This window comes from Arvicanthis niloticus, chromosome 30 (genome assembly GCF_011762505.2).
Source record: "Arvicanthis niloticus isolate mArvNil1 chromosome 30, mArvNil1.pat.X, whole genome shotgun sequence".
Classification (NCBI taxonomy): domain Eukaryota; kingdom Metazoa; phylum Chordata; class Mammalia; order Rodentia; family Muridae; genus Arvicanthis; species Arvicanthis niloticus.
Window position 1 is genome coordinate 7,732,751 of NC_133438.1, and position 23,884 is coordinate 7,756,634.

General features: G+C 35.7%; 1 protein-coding gene across 1 annotated transcript; it reads right to left on the reverse strand.

Annotated features, from left to right (window-relative positions):
• Window positions 1-469: 469 nt before the first annotated feature.
• Window positions 470-23,356, reverse strand: LOC143440666 (vomeronasal type-2 receptor 116-like). Its single transcript, XM_076927450.1, has 6 exons — window positions 23,142-23,356; window positions 9,161-9,452; window positions 8,029-8,829; window positions 7,160-7,387; window positions 5,979-6,102; window positions 470-1,389 (listed from the first exon to the last, which is right to left on the reverse strand). The coding sequence occupies exons 1-6, from the start codon at window positions 23,354-23,356 to the stop codon at window positions 470-472; spliced, it is 2,580 nt and encodes an 859-aa protein (XP_076783565.1).
• Window positions 23,357-23,884: the final 528 nt, after the last annotated feature.

Sequence of the window (23,884 nt, forward strand, 5' to 3'; positions counted from 1 at the left end):
AGAAAACATGAAAATTTTGTGAAATGTCAAAACTTTAGGACAAAGTTATATATTGACACAAATTTACTGTATTGAATATCAAATTTACAAATTATTTCAAAAAGGCAAAGTTGATATATATGACTTGAATCTGTTTTTCAGCATATGTAACTGAAAGAGGAGACAAAGCTTTATAAAACATAGTTGTCAAATTAATTAGATATATGAATTGATGCAAGGGGAAGAACTCACAAATAAGGATTTCATAAGCAAACTAAATAAAGAAAAATTATAGTGAATACAGGATTTAGACAAAACCAGAGCATATATTTCAACATGAAAAACAGATTAGCCTAATATGATTCACTAAAGAAATAATACCTTGTGGCATCAACTACCACATTACAACTTTATATGTAAGTTTTCAGATGCTGAAGAATAATAAGCCTTCAAATATATTGTTTAATTTAAGAAACGCAGAAGCTAGTCTTTAAGAAGGTTTTTTTCTCCTAGTATATGTTTTGTCCCTGATATAACGAAGTGAGTTCTTTTCTGGCCTTAATAATATGATGTAACACTTGGGGACAAAGATGATGCCTAAGAGTGATGCACTGGAAGCCAAGATAGAGAAGACTTCCATAGCCACCATGATCTTCCCCTTGGTGCTGTGGTAGACAGGGAGGAAGGTGAGCCAGACACTGCAGAACACCAGCATGCTGAAAGCCAGGAACTTGGCTTCATTGAATGTGTCAGGTAGATTTCTGGACAAGAAAGCCATAAAGTAGCTCCCTAGGGCCAGTGCTCCCAAGTATCCCAGGGTGCAATGGAAAGCAATAGCTGAGCCTTTGTTGCAAATGATGATGATGTGTCCATGTTCTGAGTGAGCATCTTTATCAATAAATGGAGGAGATGTTGTCAGCCAAATTCCAGAAAGCACAACTTCGATCAGGGTACAGATGGGAATAATGTAATTAGGGGCTCTTAATATCAGTAACCATCTCTTCCTTCCTGGAGACGTGATCTTGAAGGCTATAACTACAGTAATAGTTTTGGCCAACACAGTGGAAAGAGCCACGGTGAAGAGAAGTCCAAAAATGTTTTGCTGCAGGACACAAGTGGCTGTGCTAGGACAGCCAATGAAGAGCAAGGGACAGAGGAAACAGAGGGTCAGAGTGATGAGCAGGGTGTAACTGAGAACCAAGTTATTGGCCTTGACAATGGGGGTGTCTCTGTTCTTCAGAAACACTCCAAGAACAACAGCTGTGAGTGAGAAGAATCCTAGGGACATGAAGCAAAGTGTCTTCCCCATGGGGTCATTATAGGCCAGAAATGTCACAGTTTTCTGTAGGCAGTGGATCTTGTCTGTGTTTGCATAGTGAGTTTCTGGACACTTTACACACCGATCCATATCTACCAAATGTTCAGTTTATAATGAGTGCATACTCTGTTTTTACCCTTTATCTTAAGGCATTTTCCAGCTCCAGCACAAAGCAATTGCTTTGTTTATGACACAAATATAAAAACACTTTCCAGATAATATTTCTAAACTCAATTTTCTTTTACTTCAAATTAAACAGCTTTAATGCTTTTTCCTCTGTTATTACACACATGGTACTCTTGCATTTAGTAACACTGTTGTATCTGTTTTAGAAGACATCAAAACACTGAAATATATTGTATGAACATAATTTGGCTCTACCTAAGCAAGTGACTCTAACCAAGCAAGTAAAAGATCTGTGTGACAAGAACTGCAAGAATCTGTGGAAAGAAATCTAAGAAGACCTCAGAAGATTGAAAAATCTCCTATGCTTATGGATAGGCAGTACTTGCATAGTGGAAATGGCCATCTTACCAAAAGCAATCTACAGATTCAGTGGTATCCCCATAAAATTTCAAATCAATTCTCCACAGTGATGAAAAGAGCAATTCTCAAATTCATCTGTAGTAACAAACGAACCAGGACAGCAAAAACTATTCTCGACAATAATTGAACTTCTATGGGAATCACCATCCCTGACCTCAAGCTATACTACAGAGTAGTAGTGTCAAAAACAGCAGGGTATTGGTACAGAGACAGGTAGATCAATGAAATAGATTTGAAGAAATAAATAAGAAATCAATGCACACACCTAGGGTCACCTGAACTTGGTCAAAGGAGTCAAAATCATCCAAAGACAAATGTGGCAAAAGACAGCATTTTCAACAAATGGTGCACCATCATTAGGACAGAATGAGAGCCTACAAATTGAGGAAAGATCTTCACTAACCCTCCATTTGACAGAGGTCTAATATCCAAATTTTACAAAGAATTCAAGAAGTCAGAAACCAACAACATTATAATTGAATTGAAAAATGTGCTAAAGAGCGAAATGGAGAATTCTCTACAGAGGAATTTTGAATGGTAAAGAAACATCTAGAGAAATGTTCAATGTCCTTAGTCATCAGAGAAATGCAAATCAAAAAGACTGAAATTCTACCCTGAAGCTATCAAAATGGATAAGATCAAAAACTCAAAGTACAGCACATGCTGGAGAGATTATGATGCAAACAGAACACTTCTTTTCTGTTGGTGGGAGTACAAACTTGTACAGCCATTCTGGAAATCAATTTGGCAGTGTCTCAGAAGATTTGGAATTGCTCTACCCCAAGATGCAGCTATACCACTGCTGGTCATGTATCTAAAAGATACTTCAACATCCCACAAGGCCACTTGCTCATCTATGTTCATAACAGTTTTCCTCTTAATATCCAGAAACAGTGCCTCAACTGAAGAATGGATAAAAAGTTATGGATAATTCACACAAGGGAACACTACACAGATATTAAAAACAAGGACATCATGAGTTTTACAGGCAAATAAATGGAACTAGAAAAGATCATTATGAGGAAGGTAACACACTTATAACTAAATCTCACTTATTAGTGAATAGTAGCCATAAAATACAGGATAACAATGCTGTAATCAACAGATGCCAAAAAGCCAAATAACAAAAAGGGTCAATCAAGGATGGTTAAATCTTTCTCAGGAGACAAAAGAAAATAGAAACCAGAAGTCAATGTCAGGAGGGAACTGGGTGGATGATGGGATCAGGAGAGGAGCTGGATGGGGAGTGATCATATGTAGGTAGAGCAGAAGAGAGCAGGGAGATCTGCAGTGGGAGAGGGAGAATCTTTAGGACGTGCCAGAGGCCTGGGATGGGTAGGGGAGACCCCCATAGGGTCTACTGGGTTAACTATAGCTGAAAGCAGTTAGGGATATGAATCCTGAAATAGCCACTCACTGTAGCCATGTCAGACTCACAGTAGAGGGATAAGGTGAGTAACCCACTCACAGAAACAGAGACAAAACCAAAATGGTTCTTGCCTACAGAATGTGCAGGGATACAGAGAGCAGATACCGAGGGGATGTCCAACCAATGACTGTCCAAAATTGAGACTGATGCCATGAGTAAGAACTAATCCTTAACAGTATTAATGATATTCTTATATGCTCGCAGATGGGAACCTAGCATAACTGTCCTCTAAGAGGTTCCACCCAGCAACCAATGGAAAGAAATGCCAGACCACTTTTGGGAATAAACTCCAAAGATGCCCAATTCCACCAAAAGAATATTTTATTAACTATTTTTACAGTGGCTTTTTAAAATAATAGCCAGAAACTGGAAGCAACCTAGATATCCCTCAATGCATGAACACATAAAGAAATTTTCAGTCATATAGAAACTAGAAAAATCCATTCTGAGTCAGGCAAAACAGACCCAAAAAGAGAAACAAGATATGTCATCACTTATATACGGATATTAGTTGTTAAACAAATAAGGATCATTATAATCCACAATTCCAGAGAGGCTGAATGCCATGAATGGCTTGAGGGAGGATGCATGGATCTCCCTGAAAAATTAAAATAGAAAAGAATTTGAGGGGTGAACTGGGGGTGGGTAGGAACAGAAAGAATATAATGGAGGAGGTATGGATACAAGGAGAAAATATACATAGAGCCACCTTCAATAGATGGACATTTAAGGAGATATGTAGAAACAGTGCAGTGGGAAACATACCGGAACCTATGAAAGTGATGACAGAGGACTTGTACTAATGGACCATATGATGGAACCTAAACTGGCCAGTTCTGCAACCAGGCAAGGCTCCTAGTGTTGGCACTAGGACACCAACCCAACATCAAAAGATTTGACCCTATTCCATGCAAGATGTGCTAGGACAATGGCTGCTCAGGACTTGTGGTAGTGACTAGCCAAGGAGTGGTCTATTTTGAGGCCCAAGCTAGGAGAGAGATCCTTTGCCTGGCACTACCTGGATGTCTATGAACATGAAAGTGATTGGTTCAGAGACCTAGGGTAGAACCAAACATTACTGACCAAAAAAGTTAACAATGTGATTCTGAATGATGTTCTGCTATACACATAGATAGGAGCCTTGTCAAATCACCATCAAAGAGGCTTCCTCCAGCAGCTGATGTGAGTAGATGCAGAGACCCACAGCCAAATATTATGGGAATCTTGAGGAACTTCTCAGGAGAAAGAAAGGGAGGACTGTAGGAGCCAGAGGAGTCAGGGTTACCAGAACAGGGCTTATAGATGGGCTCGCAGATATTAAAAAAAGTAATCATGGAGTCTGCATTAATCTGTGATAGGCTGTTCCTATACATGCTGTAGTTTTTAAATGTGAGTTTGATTTAATGGGATTCTTGATAGTGGAAGTGGTGGAGTGATTGATGCTTTTGCCTGCTCATTGTCTCTTCTCCTTTTTTCCTACTGGGATGAGGGTTCATGCCAATTTTCTTTGCATCTTGCTATGGCATGTTCAGTTGACATTTCTGCAATTTTTCAAAGGGAAGTGCAAGAGCAATAGATTTGTGTGGAGAGGGGAGGTAGGGTGTAATGACTGGGAGGAGGGGATGTGTCAGGATGTGTTGTGTAATGCATAGTATTTATATATGTATGTATGTAAAATTTAAACTAAAAAATAACATTATGACTTGCTAACAAGAACATGGGTGTCGGGGAGCAAAATGTGGTGATGTGAATGAAAGTATCTCCACATCACATATTTGTATGCCTTGCCCCTAATGGACAGAACTATTTGAAAAGAATTAGGAGGTGTGGCTCTGTTGGGAGAAAGAGTTATTTTTGCTGTGGAAGGGCTTTAAGGATCTTGCAGTTCACAGTGTGTCTTCTTTGACTCCTAATAGTGTATTAGGATGTCAGCTCTCAACAGTTATTGTTGTCATGTTGTCTTAGTTAATTTTCTACTGCTGAGAAGAGACATCATAACCAAGGCATCTTATAAAAGAAAGAATTTAACTGGTAAAATCACAGTTCTATATGGAGAACATCAAAAGCTACAAGACAGAATGGACCTGGAAAAATAGCTGAAATCTTGCATCTGATCCAAAAAGCATGTGGGAGGAGGAGAAGAGGGGAAAGGGAGAGGTGGGAGAGATGAAGAGGTAATGCTAAATGGAAATGATGTGGGATGTTGATACCTCCAAGCCCACCCTCAGTGATAGTCCTCTTTGAACACTGACACACCTACTAATCCTTCCCAAATAGTTCCAGATCTATAGTTCCAGATCATATAAACATATGAACATTATAGGGGTTCTTCTCATTCAAGCTAGCACACATGCCCAATGTAAGCCAATTAAATGCTTTCTTTTTAAGTTGCTTGCTCATGTTGCTTGTCATATCACTAGGAAAAACTAAGTCAAAATGGATGGTGAAAGGAAGCATGTTACTTTGTTGTGGGTAGAGTGGTTTTCTGTTGGCAGCCAGAACCACAATGTATGAAGAACACAAAGCAAGTATGAATTTTAATTTCGAGAGTATATTATGTATGTTGGACTGTAACTTGTGATTTTCTGATGTTTGGAAGGAAGAGAATTAACTTCATTGAAGTGAACTGTTTGTAGTTCACGTGCACATGTTTTCCATTTGCTTAGATTATTACACATAAATGTTTTCTGCTTGACTGATATTTACCTGTCTCATTGGAAATCTCATTCTCTGAACAAGGAGTGCAGTCAAAGCAACAGGCAGCCTTTCCCTCCTGGTGGGTTTTCCTAAATCCGGGTTGACAGCTCTCACTGCATACAGACTGTGGAATCTGAGAATGGAATATATAATAGCAATTTTTTAATGGAATCTCAAATAGAGTGGTTTTGAATGTAGAACCATTAATTTTTTATGTCAATTTCTCTAAATGCAGATGGTTGAATTGCAATTGCTACTAATTTGTCATTCATAAGCTCATGTGGTCTATGCTTGATCCTAATAACATGAATGTGTTAGAAAATTGTGGAAAGATTATGAGGTGAGGCATATAAGTAAAATCTTAGGTTATTGGCATTATCTCTTGCCATGATTACAAACCTACTGCCTCTTTACTCTTTGATACAAAGACAAATAACTTTTCCAATTGTAAAAGTCATTCTTGTCAATTTGATAGGTTTTAGAATCTTTGTAAAAATCGATCTGTAGGAATTATGGATTGGGTTGTTTTTTAGATTAGATTGATGGAGGTTAAAAACCTCATCTCTAGTCATGGGTGACCTTGATGTATTGGCCATTGTTCCAGAATAAATAAAAAGCCAGAACATATGGTAGCATCAGCACTCAGCAGTCTGTGCACTCTGACTGCTGATGTAATGTGAACCCATTGTCTCCACCACTAAGAATATAGCTTCCTACAGTGATAGAATATACTTTCAAACTGTGAGCCATGAAAACCGTCTAATATTGTTTCATTAGGTAGCATTTTTGCAGTAGTAAAACAATGTAGAACCATTAATTTTTTATGTCAACTACTACTAACATAGCTACACATTCTCATGCTTTTCTGTATTGACAGGAGCCTCGAAGCAAAAGGCCAACTGACCATTGACTGAAAACTTCCAAGCTTGGATCAAAATAAATCTTCTGTCAGATAATCTGTGAAAATCATCCTGAAAAGATTACATATTTATAATATTGAATAAATGAGCTGATTCCCAAGTAAATAGTTCATTCAGCAAAATTAGGTGTTAAGATAACTCTCTTTATTGGTATGTATAACTATGTTTTTAAGAATGAGTCTTGTGTGAGCAATGAAGTGTCTTGACACTCAGAAATATAGTTTTGATTTTTACATACTGGCCAAAACACTGAAGTAACATGCAACCTACCTCTGTGGATCCAGTGACCCATTGTATCATGTCATCAGTTACAGACAAAGTCTGGCCCTCTGGAACATTTGGAGAAAATGTTCCTACTTTCACCTTCAGCCCAAGCCCTTTTGGGAAATTCCAAAAGTTGAAAATGTTATACTGTACATGTGATTTCCTTTTCCAATCCAGAACCACATTGTCTCCAGCATGATTGATGAGTTGTTTGTTCTTTAGAAAAGGGTGAAGCTAAAAAAGATGCATATGTTTGTGTTACATAACCTCCCAAGAAGTTAATCAGAAGCAGAATCTGGAAACATCTCCTGTTGATTTTAATCCCTGATATGAAAAATGTCTTTAATATAGGGTTAATCCCATCTAACATATGATATCTTAAGATAATGAAAACATCATTATGCTTCTAAAATATTACAATCAATTTCATTAAAAAATTTAGAGCCAAATACCTCTAAATCATAACTGCTCATGAAGAAAAATTTTAGCTTCTTTGAAAATATAGTCATACCCAATTACATTTTCAAAATATTTAGTTTCACACTGTAAAATGAATGATCTTTTGAGTGACCATTTAAACAACATAAGCATTGTACAAGTGTTCAGGTACATTGTGATAATCTCCGTTGGTATCTTTTTTGTTGTGTGAAATCTCTGGGTAAAAGAACTTCTCATATTAAAATTTTTACCTGGAAAATAGTGTATGGCCCTTTGTAATGCTACTATATATTGACTTAAAATGATTCTTTTTTTTGTAGTCTATCGTGTAGGCTTTTGCTAAAATAGTCTACAATATATATTGCCTAGTTTTAGTGTATTTATAAACCCTTAGAGTGTCATGTTGCTGATGTCACAATACAGCTGAAGTGATCTACCTGCCAGGGGAAGAATGTCATCTCATTTCCTTTTCCGTGAGTTTGAAATTGATTGAGAATCATCTCATGCAGACTGTGGGCCACAACATACACAGCATTGTATACATTATAACTCTCTTCACTCATGGCCATGTCAAACATGTTCCCAGGCAAGAATCCCAAGGAGGTGTTAGGCAAACAGTTTTGTGCAATTTTACAATCTTTCCTAAAAAATGAGCAATTGAAGAACGAGTGCCACAATACATGAAGATAAGTATCTTCTGGGTATTTGAATGGATTGACTGTCTGAATAAAATCTGTAAAATTAGTAATTTCTTCATTGTGGTGTGAAAAAATAAGAGCTCCATGTAATGAATCTATCATGAAATAATCATCAAATTTGGAATTATCCCAGTGTGAGTTCAGAACCCAGACTTTCCACATAAGCAACTTCTGCCTTATATTTACTATTAAGCTTAATAGAGAATCAGAGTCTCCATAAATAATAATCACATTTGATGATGATTCCAGGATCTGCATCTGATGTTTCCAGGATTTGGTGAAATATGATCCCCTGCTGACTTGGATCATTTCCACAAATGCTATGCAGACTCCATTTTTATCCATCTCACTTCTTAAATCTGACAGAGTTTGGGCACCTTTGTCATCATCTATGATTAATAACCCCACCCAGATCCACTTGAAATGAAGCATCAAAGATACAATGCCAGATGTCAGAGATGTGTCTTTGGGGGCCACCTGGTACAGAGAAGAAAACCGTCTTTGTTCACTCAGAAGATTATCAAAAGGCCCGAAAGTTAGCTGTAGAGAAAAATAATCAGAAAAAAGAACATTGTCACACAGTTGAAGTCAATTCTACAGCTAAGGTTTGAAGCATTTAGGACAATCTAGTTTTTCAGGTCAAACTTGTGTTCCTATTAGTTTTCCATAAAAGTACACAAACTATTCATAGATTCAATATTGTTTTGTGTTTACCCCACTATTCGTCTTCTCTATATTCTAAGCCATAAAAATATAGATGTACCATCAACTGTCTGCACAATTTTCCTATCCATAAACATGATTTCCTCACAGTGTCTTAACATGTCACCAAGTAGAGCTGACACCATGTCCCATCTCATTACCATCTCACCTGTGGAAATTTGTAAAGATCCAGCAGTGTCCCTACATTTTCAGATATTGCCCATGATGGTCCTGTAAGTACAGCAGCTGAATTGCTCTCTCCTGCAACTCTGTAGTTAGGAATGGCATGATCAGGCCCTGACAGTGAACCAAAAAGATAGGCTAGAATGTTCCTTTGACCATGTGGGACATTGTGGATCTCAAATCCTAGTGATGTGTTGGGTAAAAGATAGGGGTTGCTGTTGATCTCCTCAATGGCAAACCTCATGGCCAAAATACATTGGTAGTTCCTCAACTTAAACCTGTATGGAAGGAGAACAATATTTAGGGTGAAGACTCTTAAGGTATATCACATAAAATATGTGCAAGCTTAATGTAATGGCTTTCACAATTTGAATGCTTCTGTTTCCAAACTCCACATTTAAATATCTTACCAGTATTTGGTTTTAGTAAAACAGTAGTATTCTATCATTTTTTTCTGTTTTTTTTTAATCAAAAATATTTTGTTTTTTTACTACATATTCTAATTACAGTTTTAACTCTACCAACATTTTCCCAGGTCCTCCCTACATCCCGTACCACCCAAATCTACACTCATTATTTTTTTTCTGTTATGAGAAAACAAAAAAGGCATCTAATATAATAATAAATTAAAATAAAAACAAAACCCCAGAATAATGACCTGACCACTGAACCTTCACACAGCTGATACCCTGTTCTGAAAGATATCTCTACTGCCCCTGAACACCTATGCTCCTGTGTCATCCCCTTCCCCACATCTTGCATTTTTGTGTTTATAACCCCCATGTTAAAAAGTAAGAATTATGATTTGATTAAAAAAAAACACACACACACACACAGTGTACCCCTGGTTCTGCTGACTTAGCTCCTGAAAATCTATTTTCTTGTTCTCAGAAATACTTTGAATTATAAAACATTATTGTGGTTTTTGTTATTATGCTGGGTAAAATGATTTTTCTTGATCTCATTTTAAACTTCAATGTTTGTAAGGAGTTAAAATGTCCTTTAACAAAATTATAGGTCATATTTATTTTCGTATTGTAAAATGCTAGTTGATCTGTTGAACATTTTAAAGAACTTGATTCCTTTTTGAGAATTTCATATATGAACACTGTATTTGCATAATTTTCCCCTTTCTCTCCTTCCTCACACTTTTCCCAACCCCTCATACTTTTTAAATACATCTTATTATTTAATTATTGTTTATATATGTATATGTGTATAAGTATATATATTTATACAAATATTGATCAATAAAGTGTTTAAAATTTTTTTTAAAAAATATTAGTGGTGTCGATCTATAGCTGTTTGATGTCTTTGTCAAAGGCCCATCGGATGTCTGAGTAGTATAAGTTCGGAGGCCAGCATCAGGATTAGAACTCGTAATAGTAGACATCACGGGTGATTAATTTTTACCTGGAAGAGAAAGAAAAAAAGAATTCTCAGGGAAATTTCTCTTCCTTGGATGTCAATTGTTATTCATCTTATTTATAATTGGGCCTGGTTTGTGGAGGTATCTATTTAATTCATTAATCTTTTTGGTGGCCATTTAGTTGTGCCTTCTGTTGTATCAAACAGTCATATCAATCCTTGGCCCCATATATCCTGGCCATTCCATTTAAGGGTAAGAGGGTCCTTCCACATAGTTGTGACATAGTTTTTATTGGTCTCAGCAATGCCAGAGGCAATCAGTGGCAGATTTGCTGTGAGCTTTCAGTTTTAGAAGTTAAGAGTAAACAAGGCATGCTCCTTCTACCCTCAGAGAGTCATAAAGACAGTATTTAAAGAAATATAGTTATTTATTAATAATCTCTTTTATCAAAGGACTATTATAAAACAACCAACAATTAATCAATCTATATAATATATCAATTAGTGAGAGCTTCTTCTACTTTTTGTAAAATTACTCCTCTTTTGTCAATTAATTGTTGAGGGAAATTAAGAGTTGCATCTCTGTTAAGAATATTAAACAGAGACATAAATTCTTTTGTGAAGGGCTTAAAATAAGATCTTAGCCAATAAGCATCTCCTGGAAACTTTTGAAAATCGATTGAAGTAAGTAAACTATCTTTTTTTTTTTTTTTTTGCCAGACCCATTATCTGTTATTTTTTTTTATTGGATATTTTACATATTTACCTTTCACTGTTATCTACTCTTCCTTTCTCTCCCCAAAACCCTTTATCTCATACCCCCTCTTCCAATTTTTATGAGGGTGTGCTCCCAATCCCATCATTCTCCCAATCCCGCCTCCCTGCTCTCACATTACCCAACACTAGGGATCCAAACTTCCTGGGACCATGGCCCTCCACTTCCACTGTTGCCTAACGAGGCCACCCTCAGTTACCTATCCAAGTGGAGCCATGAGTCCCTCCCTTAAAAAAACCCAGTAAAGTATGAAATAAATAGGAAAACAAAATAAAATAATCAAAGAAAAATGATAAGAATGAGAAATACATGGAGACATAGAGAAATAATTGTTTTCACGTACAGAAAACCATAATATATATTATATATACATATAAATATATATATTTATATTACATATAAATATATATGTATATATACAAATATGTACAAACCATATATATATATACAAAAACCTGTAAGGTTGAAAAATTATCCTACAAAATGCCATTGTTTGAAAATTTTGTTTTTCAGTTACTACTGAACATGGGGCCTGGCCTTAAGGATAGTTTGTGTAACCAATGAGACTCCTTTAGAGGAAGCTAACTTTTATATTTGCCATTGTGTTTGGCAAGGGCTTGTGATATTTTGGAGACACCTTCTGAATTAAAGATATGTTCTTGTCTCCACTCCCTCTTTCAGCACTGGTTTCCCATCTATCCTAGAATGGTACATGTCCTGTGCATGCTTTCACAGTCCCTGTGAATTCATATGTCCCTCTATTTAGAAGCCCTTGTTTCTTCTGAGTTCTCTATCTTCTGTGGCTAGTGGAATTTTTCCTCCTCCTCTTCTATAGCATTACATGAGCCCTGAATAGGTTTTATGGACACAGCCTGCTTCATGAAATTTCTCTGATGATGACTGAATGAGCTATAGATCTATGAATATAGAATGATCTATAGAGTCATTTTATTGCTACATTACTTTAACAGAACAGTACTATTTGGTTCTTCCCTAGGTCCATGGACTATCTAGTTCCAGGGTTTCAGAAACATGAGCAGTGTTGGGTTCCATCTCAAAAAGGAGTGGACCTTAAATCCAATCAGAAATTACTTGGTTAGTCCCATAATCTTTGTATCACTATTGCACTATTGCATACTCATATCTTGCAGACAGGAAACCATTGTTAATCAGAAGGTTTGTAGCTGGATTGATGTTTATATTTCTCCTTTGATATACTACAGAGTATCTTTCAGTACCAGGAACATTAGTTCATAGCCCTAAAGGCTCTAGGTAGGCACCAGCTCAACTTCTTCATGTACAGTAAGTTATATTGCTGTTGTTTCCAACGATAGGGCTTTATCTTAATTTTATGTAGAACAACCAATAGCCTTGGAAGTAGTCTGAGTTGTTTGGATGTTTCCATAGGGCTCATCTGGCCAACAACTCAATTAACGCATTCCATAAACTGTAAGTTTCATTCCTTGGTGGCACACCTAGTTTTTCCTTTCTCTCCCTATTATTTGAGGAATCTATTGAGATTTCTTTCAAGTGTGTATATACATTTTAGGAAGCTTCGACTATATTAAGTTTCCATGTGCCTAAAATGGCCCTTGGTTTTAATGCTTTAGAATGTTGTAGCATGTGGATCTCTCAATAGCTTGATCTCCAAAAGGGATTAATTCGTTTTTTTTGTACCCATGATGAATTTTGTCCATGAGATAGGGACAGGTCTTCCAGTTTCTGGTATTCAACTTTTAATCTGCACAATCACACAAAAAACCAAATGTTTCTTTATCATGCCACTGGTTACTAAGACACTGTTTAATTCATGAATGCCAAGCCATTCAACTGGACATCAGATACCAGTTCTATTTAATTTAATTTATTTAATTTGAGTGAGTGTTTATGTGATATGTATACATAATTCTCTGTTTTCTCTCTCTCTCTCTCTCTTATCTTTCTCCCTCTCCCTGTATGTGTATGCATTGTATGTGTGTATGCAAATTGATGCTAGTTTCTGATATTCAACTTTAGATCTGCACAATCACACAAAAAAAACCAAATGTTTCTTTATCAAGCCACTGGTTACTAAGACACTGTTTAATTCATGAATGACAAGTCATTCAACTCGACATCAGATACCAGTTCTATAATTAATTTAATTTTAGTGAGTGTTTATGTGATATGTATACATGATCCTCTGTTCTCTCTGTCTCTCTGTCTCTCTGTCTCTCTGTCTCTCTGTCTCTCTCTCTCTCTCTGTCTCTCTCTCTGTCTCTCTCTCTCTCTGTCTCTCTCTCTCTCTCTCATTCTCCCTCCCTGTATGTGTATGCATTGCATGTGTGTATGAAAATTGATGCTAGACTAAAACATTTATGGATGAGGGTCATCATTATCTACCTTATCTAATACCAGGTTGTTTTGTAGCTCATGGAGCAGTGCAGATTCTCTTGCTCCTGTCGCTCATTTCACCAAGTGCAACAGGATTATACATGGGCTGTGAAATGGCCCCTGCTCTTTTCCTTTAAATAAACAATCTGTAGATGTACATTCAGTTTTCACATTATCACTGTAAGCAGGTTACCTTTTCACTATTTGCTCATTCACTTAATATTAGTCAGTAGGGAGGAAAATAACATATGCTTTAACCACAAAATTTATACACATGTAGGGATCTCACAAGAAAAATTAATATTTATATATGTTAGTTTCATTAGGGTAGTATTTTGTAAACAGTTACTTGATTTGTGTCTCAAAGTTCACTCTCATGTTGATATACTTTAATGATTCATAAAAATGCAATATTATTTTCTTCATGTTGGTAGGAGCTTTGGATAAGGAGATGAATAACCTCTTAAGCTCATAAGAAAACAAAACAGTCCTGGCATTTGTATGTATAGAATGACCCAGAGGAACCCTGTGTAGTTAGTACTGTAGACTTTTCTCAATGAACAGTAACAATCTAAAACCAGGGAAAACAAGTGCTAAGATATTTATGGTATTAAGGAAAGTAGAATTATAAAAATGTACAGATATTTGGAAGAAACAAAGAATAGGACAACTTAAAACATAGGTGCCTAAACATGTTTCCCAGTTTGACATTCATGTATCCATTGATTTGAGTTAATTTTTTCTTAGGGTGAGAAACTAGGGACAAACCTTATTTTCTGTTGGTTACTTTCTAGGTATCCCAGCATTTTATGTAAGATGGTGGGTTTTTTTGCTCATTTTGCTTTTTTTCCCACTTCCATAATAAATCAGAAGGTTCTAATGTTGATTCATATATTAATTTGACCTGTTAATCTGTGAGTAACATCACATGCATATTTTGAGTATATTTGTTTGCAGACTTTTTTTTAGATAGTAGATTATATCTAGTAGATAGTATTTATTTTTAGAAATTAGATATTAGATTAATTCTCAACTGTGAGGCAGTTAGGATTGTAAAATATTAAATGTTTAATCACTATTTTTATCTAAAAATATGAGCACTGGGATTGAGAAAGTTGTTTCTAAGGAAAATGCTTGCCATTTCAGCATGAGAACATGAGTTTGAACCCCAGTACACATGTATCTCACAAGGCACACTGGTGGACTGTTTTAGTTCCAGTTCAGGAGTTCAGTTTAGGATCCCTAAATCTTACTCTTTTCTTATTTAGTCATTCCAGTCAATTCCCCAACAATGAGAGACCATGCCTAGAAATATGGCTGAGTCAGCTCAGGTCATTGGTCATTAATATCTCTCAACATCAATGCACTCAATATAAAGATCAAAAGACACAGGCTAACAATAGTTTCCAAAACAGGATCTATCATTCTGCCACATAAAAGAAATATACTTCAACAGTAGAGATTGACATTACCTCAGAATCTAGGCCTGGAAAAATGTGTCCAAGCTAATAGGCCCAAGAAGTAAGCTGGAGTAGACAATCTAATATCTAATAAAATATGCTTTCATTCAAAATTAATCATCAGAGACAAGGAAGGATACTTCACATGTATCAAATGAAAATTCTATCAAGATAATACCTAAAGTCTGAACTTTTATGCCCCAAACAAAGGGCACATTTGTAGAAGAAACATTGCTACAGATAAATCATATATAGAACCCCAAACATTAATAGTTGGAGACTTCAATCTCTTCAATTGACAGGACATTCAGAAAAAAATCTAAACATAGAAATATGAAACTAACAGATATCATGAATCAAATGGACCTAAGGAAAGGTACAGAATATTTCATCAAATTGCAAAAAAAAAAAAAAATACCTTCTTAGCAATTGATAGGTTCTTCTCCAAAACTGACCATACAGTCAGTCACAAAGCAAGACATAAGATATACGAGAAAATTGAAATAATGCCTCATGTATTATCAGATCACCATGGATTACAATGACAAAAGCAACAGAAACACCAGAAAGCCTACAAGCTTATGAAATTGAACAACTCTCTACTGAATGGTCAGGGAGGAATAAAGAAAAAAAATTAAAGACTTTCCAGAATTAAATGAAATGGAGTCATAACATACCAAAATTTATGAAATGCATAGAAAACAGTACTAAGAGGAAAGTTCACTTAGTGCCTCTATAAAGAAATTAGAAAATTCATTTATCAGCAATTTCAAAGTACACCCGAAAGTTCTAGCAAAAAAGAAACAAGCACACCAAAAAGAGTAAAAGACAGGAACTAGCCAAAATTAGGGCTGAAAACAATCAGTTAGAAACAAAGAGAACAATAAAAAGAATTAGCAAAATCAAGAGCTAGTTCTTTGAGAAAATCAACAGGATAGAGAAACCATTAACCAAACTAAACAAGAGACATCTTCTACTTTATTTTCTATTAGATACAGAGTGCCAGGGTTTTTACATGTTTCCTGATAATCTGGAATTTTGATAAATTATCTTGTTCTGACATGCATCTTCACTAACTCTTTCAAGACACATCCCATTGTCTGTCTATCTAATGCTTTGTCCTTGTATATAAACCCTTTAAGACAAATCAGTGCTGCTTACGTATTCTTGGATACATGATCTCCTGCTGAAATGTTGAATCAACTATGTTGGGCTCATAGGAGCTCACAGAGACTGGACTGACAACCAAGGAGCCTTCATGGGACTGATTAGGCTCCCTGTATATATGTGTTACAGTTGTAGAGCCTGGTCTTCTTGAGGACTCCTAACAGTGGCATTGAGGGATGTCTGTAGTACTTTTGATGGCCTTTGAAACCATTTTCCTTATACTGGGTTGCCAATAGTAATAATAACAATAATAATAATAATAATAATAATAATAATAATAATAATAAAATACAGTAATAGCAGTAGTAGTAACCTGTCTGACAAGTGTTGAGGGATCAATGGAGATAACGATATGTTATTAGGATTAAGTTTTACATTGTGTCCATTTAGAAGGATAGTAGTAATTGTTTCCCCGCTAGGGTCTTTGTTTCGTACCATTGTTAATACTTGGGCCAACACTGGTACAAGGGATAAGTTTGTCATATCAAGAAGGATTTACTTCAATCACAGAATGGTTCATTACTCCCTTGATGTATGTCTTAGTTTTCTTTCTGTTCTGATGGTAAAGCAATGACCAAGAGCAACTTAGGGAAGAAAAGAATTATTACAGGTCCATATACATGGGAAACCATGGCAGAAATCAAGGTAGGAGACTGGAGACAGAAACCTACTTTGCAGGGACCATGATAGAGCAAATTTTTTCCGGCTTGCTGCTCATGAATTACTTCACCTGATTTCTAATATAGCACAGAACTCCTTTTCCAGGGTGGCACCACACACAGTAGCCTCAGTCCTTACACATCAATCATTAATTGAGAAAATTCTATGGAATCTTGCCTACCCACCCGCCTTATAGAATGAAACTCTCAATGGAGAATGAATCTTATCATACCTGTCTAGATTTATGCATAACCAGCTCAGTGTTTATTTTACTCTTGTACCAGGTGGCACATCTTACCATGTTCACTGATAAAATTCAGAAAGCTGATAGTTACATGTGCTTTGTGGTTACTCTTTTCCTCTAACAGTGTTCAGAGCATCATATCACATTGAAAAAGCTAGCTAGCAAGAATGAAGCTTGAGGATACACATACGCTTGATTTCTGTATGCATTAACTCAAGTATGTACTTTCTTCTTTAGTAGGGCCTTACCATATGTTCTACACAGTAGTCAAGAGCAACAGTAATAGCCTGTACTTGTTGGGTCTGCCCCTGATACATCTGATAGTGTGCTAATATCCAAAATATATAAAGAACTCAAGAAACTAGATATCAACAAGCCAATTAATTTAAATAAATGCATGGTAGAGAACTAAAGAAAGAATTATCAAAAGAGAAATTTCAAATGATTGTAAACCACTTAAAGAAATGTTCTACATCCTTAGCCATCAGGATAAAGCAAAGTGACTTTGAGATTCCATTTTACACTTGTCAGAATGACTAAGATCAATAACACAAGGGGCAGCACCTGTTTGTGAGGAGCAAGGGCAACATTTCTCCATTGCTGGTGGTAGTGCATACTTGTATAAGAACACTTGCTCAACTGTGTTTAAAGTGGCTTTATTCATAAAAGCCAAAAACTTGAAGCAATCAAGATTTCCCTCAGCTGAATAATGGATAGAAAAATATGATATATGTATATAATTAATTATTATTCAGTTGTTAAAAATTTCATTATGATAATTTCAGTCAAATTGGTGAAACTAGAAAAAAATCATCTTGAGTCAGGCAACACCCACCTAGAAAGAGAAATGTGATATTATATATATATACACACACACACAGGTGTGTGTGTTTAGTTTGGAAAATATTCTCCCTGCCATGGTTATCAGTTCATGTTCTCCCTGCCAAAGTTTATAACTTCATTGTAATCAGAAACAGCATGAGTCATAAGAGGTGAGGGTGTGGCTAACTTCTCAACACAATGTAAATGCTATGATATTCAGGACAGCCCTTAAGGCTGTGTGAAAGAACTCTGAAAACATGAGTTTAAAAATAAAAAATTTCTCAAGTATACAAAATACAAGATTGTAATGTGAATTGCTTATGGATCATCACTGATCTGTATGAAAGGGGCAGCTGCACTATGAACCAGCATATCAGAAATATACTAAGAATGAGATAAAGAGATTTAGGGAGTGGTGATTCCTGGGCGAAATCCTACCCAGTTATGTTTTATTGTTTGTTTATGCTTACAAAGACAGGCAGATTTCTGAGTTCAAGGTCAGCTTGGGACAGAGGGCATTTAGGTCCAGATCCAGGCATTCTAAGAATAGTAATTTTATCCAAGTAGCATATTGCCTGTTTAACAAAGGCAGGCAGAACTCTGAATTCTTTAGTAATGTTAAAAATATGCTTGCTGTCTCTTTCTAAGAATCAAGTGACTGCATTCATGAAATACAGACTCATGGGATGATCAAAAGGGAATAGAGTGGATAACTGAATTGATATATATGTAAATCACTGGGCTTTTTATCTGCAAGAGATTAGCTATCCAGGGATATTAGAATTGCAAGAGAAAAATGCCTTAAACAGAAAATACACACACACACACACACACACACACACACACACACACACACACACACACACACAGAGAGAGAGAGAGAGAGAGAGAGAGAGAGAGAGAGAGAGAGAGAGAGAGAGGGAGAGAGAGAAAAATCTCAAAATTGTCTTGAGCAGAGTGTACACTATCAACTTGCAAACCATGATTTGACATTGAATTGCTTTTTAATTGCTGCTAGACACCCCTTTCTCAGAAACGCTCTTCAAGCCAAGGCTGGTCCTTGGCAGACATCAATGCCAGCAAACCTTCCACCTAAAATTTTTCCTGCCTATAAGATGTGCTGAGGCAATAGAGAAGTAGAACTTGTGGGAGTAGCCAAAGAATGATTGGTCTTACTTGAAGCCCACATCAGGAGGGTGAACCCATGCTGGATACTGTCTAGTTGAGCAGGAACCAGAGGTTGAATATAAGCATATATAAAAAAATTAATAAAATGACTCTCAGTGATATTTTGTTCTACTCAGATTAGTGCCTAGCTCAATAGTTATCAGAGATGCCTCCACTGGGATCTGATGGCAGCATATGCAGATCCTACTGCCAAATATTAGGTGGGGAGAGAACCTAAATTGGAGGTCTCCACTGTGTCTCATCTTTTGGAGCACTGGGAACCCTGTGGAAGAGGAAGAAGAATTACAGGAGCCAGAAAATATTGTGGACACCAGAAATCCACAGCCTACAGAATAAAATAACTAGGGCTGGGTCCTCTGCATATATGTTATGGTCATTTAGCTTGGTGATTTTGTGGTTCTACGTGTAGTGAGAGTTGGAATGTGTCTGATTCTTTTGTCTGCTCTTCAGGCAGTTTTCCTCCTTCTGTATCATGTCACTCACCCTTGATGTGAATCTTTGTTCTGAGTCTTATAGAACCTTGTTTTGCTGTCTGTATTTGGCTGGTACCCCTGAGAGGCCTGTTGTTTTCTAAAGAGAAATGGAGGCAAGGATCAGAGGGGGAATGATTTGGAATGAGGCTGGGATTAGTGGAGGGAGAAAAAGTTGTGGTTGGCTTGAACTGAAAATAAAACCAATAATAAAAAGAAATATAAGCAGGCATAGCTATCCTCAGATGTTACAAAGTAGACATTAAAAAATCTTCAGAAGAGATAATTAAGCATACTTTATACTCATTACAGGAAAAATTCAACTGCAGGATATTACCATCTTAACCATATGCACTTCAAACATAGGGGCAGCCAACTTCCGTAATGAAGCAGTATTAGATTTAAAAGCACAGATCAACCCAAGCACAGAGATGGTGAGTCAATTCAGCACCCCTCTTTCAGCAATAGACAAGTAATACAAAAATATTAAATAGAGAAATTCTGAAGTTAAGTTATAATATTAGTCATTTCTACTCCTATATGTAAAACACTTTGTACGTTCTAAACCTCTAGATAAAGGTCATGTTTACAGCAAGTATTGTTTGTCCATTATATACCTGGCAGCCTTCAATGACCCACCCACATAAAACAATATTTTCCAAATGTCTTGAAAATTTGAGCATTCTGTCCCAAGAATCCTTTTGTTCTCTATCAACCAATGGTTTATGAAGCCTCAAAATTTAAGAAGACCATTTTAACAGAAAATGTATTAGTTTGAAAGCATTTTTACATTCATAGAGACCAGATGATGTAAATAAGGACTCCTTTATGTAGGACACTATATAAACAACAATGCAAATATATATGGGACAATGGTTCTCTGTCTTACTGTGAGCACACAGACCTAGAACTTGGCATTTGCTTCTACTGGGAATCAAGACACAAGCACACTGATTTATATCCTTCCCAAACAGTATTTTATATAAAATTTCACCAAAAGGTATTTACATACTGTGTTGTTTTACTACGTTTACTTAAAAAATAACTTTGGCACTTAAGAGAATCTAATAATGTAGTTCTAAATGAGTACTCAATATATTTATTTGAGTGTTCCAGAATTTTTGTGTAGATCATGCTTGTCCTGCAAACATAGATCTACCAGTCTGTGCCTCACAAATGCTCAAATTAAAGGCATGCACCACCGTGATGCCTATCAAGATACTCGGTTTGAGAGTACATGGTTTTTAATAAGATGTATAATTAACATGAGTATAGTTGAAAAAGAAAATAAGTTAAATTCCATGATTTAATCATTATACATTTCACATAGGATGAAATGTCATCTTATATCCCACAAATAATTACTGACTTTATGATGATAAATGAATGTGTATAAATATGACTGTAGCTCTACCAATGCAAAACATAAAGAAACTGGTGTAAATGGTTTTAGAACAAAACAGGAATAATGTGCCATATCTGAAAAATAGAGTTTAAGAGCTGATAAATATTTGTATAACTAAATGTTTATGTAATTTTATACCTTCAAGCATGAACTATCAGACCTATTTTAAATAAACATGTTATAAAAAGTTGTCAAGTAACCAGTAAATAGATAATTATGCCCTTGAATTAGAAAAATGCTGAAAACTGAAAAATATCCACAGAAAAGTAGAAAAAACCTGAAAATCTGACTTTTTGTTTTCTTCTAATACATAAATCTTTTCAAGTTATTAATATATAAATGCACATATAACTGATAAAAGGCAACTTGGACATACTAAGTCTGTGCTAAGCCAACTATATTTTTAATTTACTCCAATACACAGTGAGAGAAACTATCTTTCATTATTGCTTCGCAGGAAAATTAACTATCATGCTTAGAAGATTCTATAGTGTGCACATGTACTTCCATGAATTAATCTACTTTAGTCAGGTGGTAGACATATTTTATATATTTTGAAGTTATGAAATATTCATTTACTGCCTTCTTAATTTTGACAGCAAGAAAGTTAAATTCAATTAGAAAATTAGACCACACAAAAATATATCATTGAAAATAATCTATTTGTACTACTTTTGTTCTTTTGTAGTTATGGCAAATAAGTATAATTCTGCAGCTACAATTATAACATGAAATTTAAATGAAGAAAGACAGAACAATTTCTGTTTCAAATTAAAGTTTCTTACACCTATATAAAAAATTTTATCAAATATATGAAAGTAACTGTCAGCCTTGAAGTATATATGCTTGCATGTGCTCTACCCTCTACTAAAAGTGTAATCTAAAAATGTGTTGCTTAAATCAGACACGTTATTTTTTATTGCTTTTATAATTGTAAATTTGTTTTTTTTTTTTTCTAACTTCAAAAGATACTAAATTGCACTTACACAGCACTCTCTTCTTGTATATATTAAATAAGCCATAAAGGTTTAATTTTCTAATTGAATTTAACTTTCTTGCTGTCAAAATTAAGAAGACAGTATATGAATATTTCATAGGTTCTAAATATACAAAATTTTTCTACCACCTGATTAAAGCAGATTAATTTATGGTATTAATCCATATTCCATTGCTGAGTTGAGACTTGTATACAAGCTATAATTCTCATTTCAAATACTTATTGTGTGGTTACCTATAGCAACTGGCATGTTTGCCTGGGATAAAATGCAACTGTCTTCCTTTAAACGCTAACATGTGTGATTGTTTCGCATTATCAGGATCTAAGAAACTCAAGCTGACTTGTCTGATGTGTGTCTTGATCTTGTATCTTTGAGAATGCCAGAAAAGTTTTTTCAGAGGCCCAGCACAATCTAGTGTACATAGAAACACAATCATGACAATGAACAAATACACAATGGATATATATGCAACAAACAGGTAACCATGGTAAGTTATCAAAGAATACAAGTATGAAAAGTTAGATAAATCATCTGAGACAAATAAGTTATTTCTAAAACAGAAAGTAAGTTTCAATGTCTAATTTTGTCATTCCTGCTCCCAAGTCTTTATCAGCACACACATGCATTATTTGTCACTCTAGTGTCACACAAGAAAATTGCTGGAAACTAACCTCAGTATCATTATCCCTTTTCATAGGAGCACAGCTAGATTTCCAGAACCCCCTCAAATACTTTATTACTAGATAATCTTTCTCCTGCAGAGCTAACATTGAAAACGTTTCAACTCTGAGGAGTTATAAGCATAGCAGATCATATCAGGTAAATTCCCAGTGTGGGATAAGGTAAAAAACCCCAAATTACTTTTTTTCCTTTGAAAGTACCAGATGAATCACTAAGAAGACAGCAATGTAAAGAGATGTAGAAATGGAAAAAAGGAAATGTCTTAAAGTGGTAAAGTGTTGGAATAATGATGTTTGAATGGGTACTTTTCCAGGGATGCCAAATATTGAAACAGAATAAATGAGTAAAAGACTTACTCGATCATAAGCTCATTGGTAAATTTAGTCATCCTCCAATCAGTTGTTTTGTTGAGTGGATAGGCAGCATAAGCAGGGAAAAATCCAACAATCACCACATTTCCATTTGCATGTAAACGGTAGTTCATCCTTACTAAACATTCACTGCTTCTGTAAGAGCATGCAAGAATTGGAATCTGCAGAAACCAAGAGATAGACATCCAAGAGAACTGCATATTAGCAAAATATCTGCCTCTCTGTGAGCATGGTAAGGTGAACTCTGTAGTGTCCAGCACTCATACGCATGTGTGTGTGCATGTTTGTTTAGAATTTTATTGGTGACTGAAATTATAACTTTAATCATCCCAAGTTCCTTCTGAAATGACTCTTCAGCTCCATCTGGAATTGCCCAATAATTAATGCCCACAAGCTTTAAATCTGAGTTTCTACATTCATTATGAATAAACAATATTTTTAAGAATCGTCTCCAGTGACAGGCAGTATGATTTCACCCAAGACTACAGAGATCCAGTCCCAAGACATGAAAACCTTAGTGAATTCAGCCACAAATGTTAACCAAGGACTACTCATGGGAAAGCCATTTATGATGATACAAACATGTTGCATGTCACACCACATGATACCATGGTAGATGAAAGGGTAAATGGCAAAAACAGGCCCATGCCAGGCCTGTCAAACTTTTGATGACCAATAGCAGATAGTATGCTCTGTAGAACTGGAGACTATCCATCCCAATTTGGCTT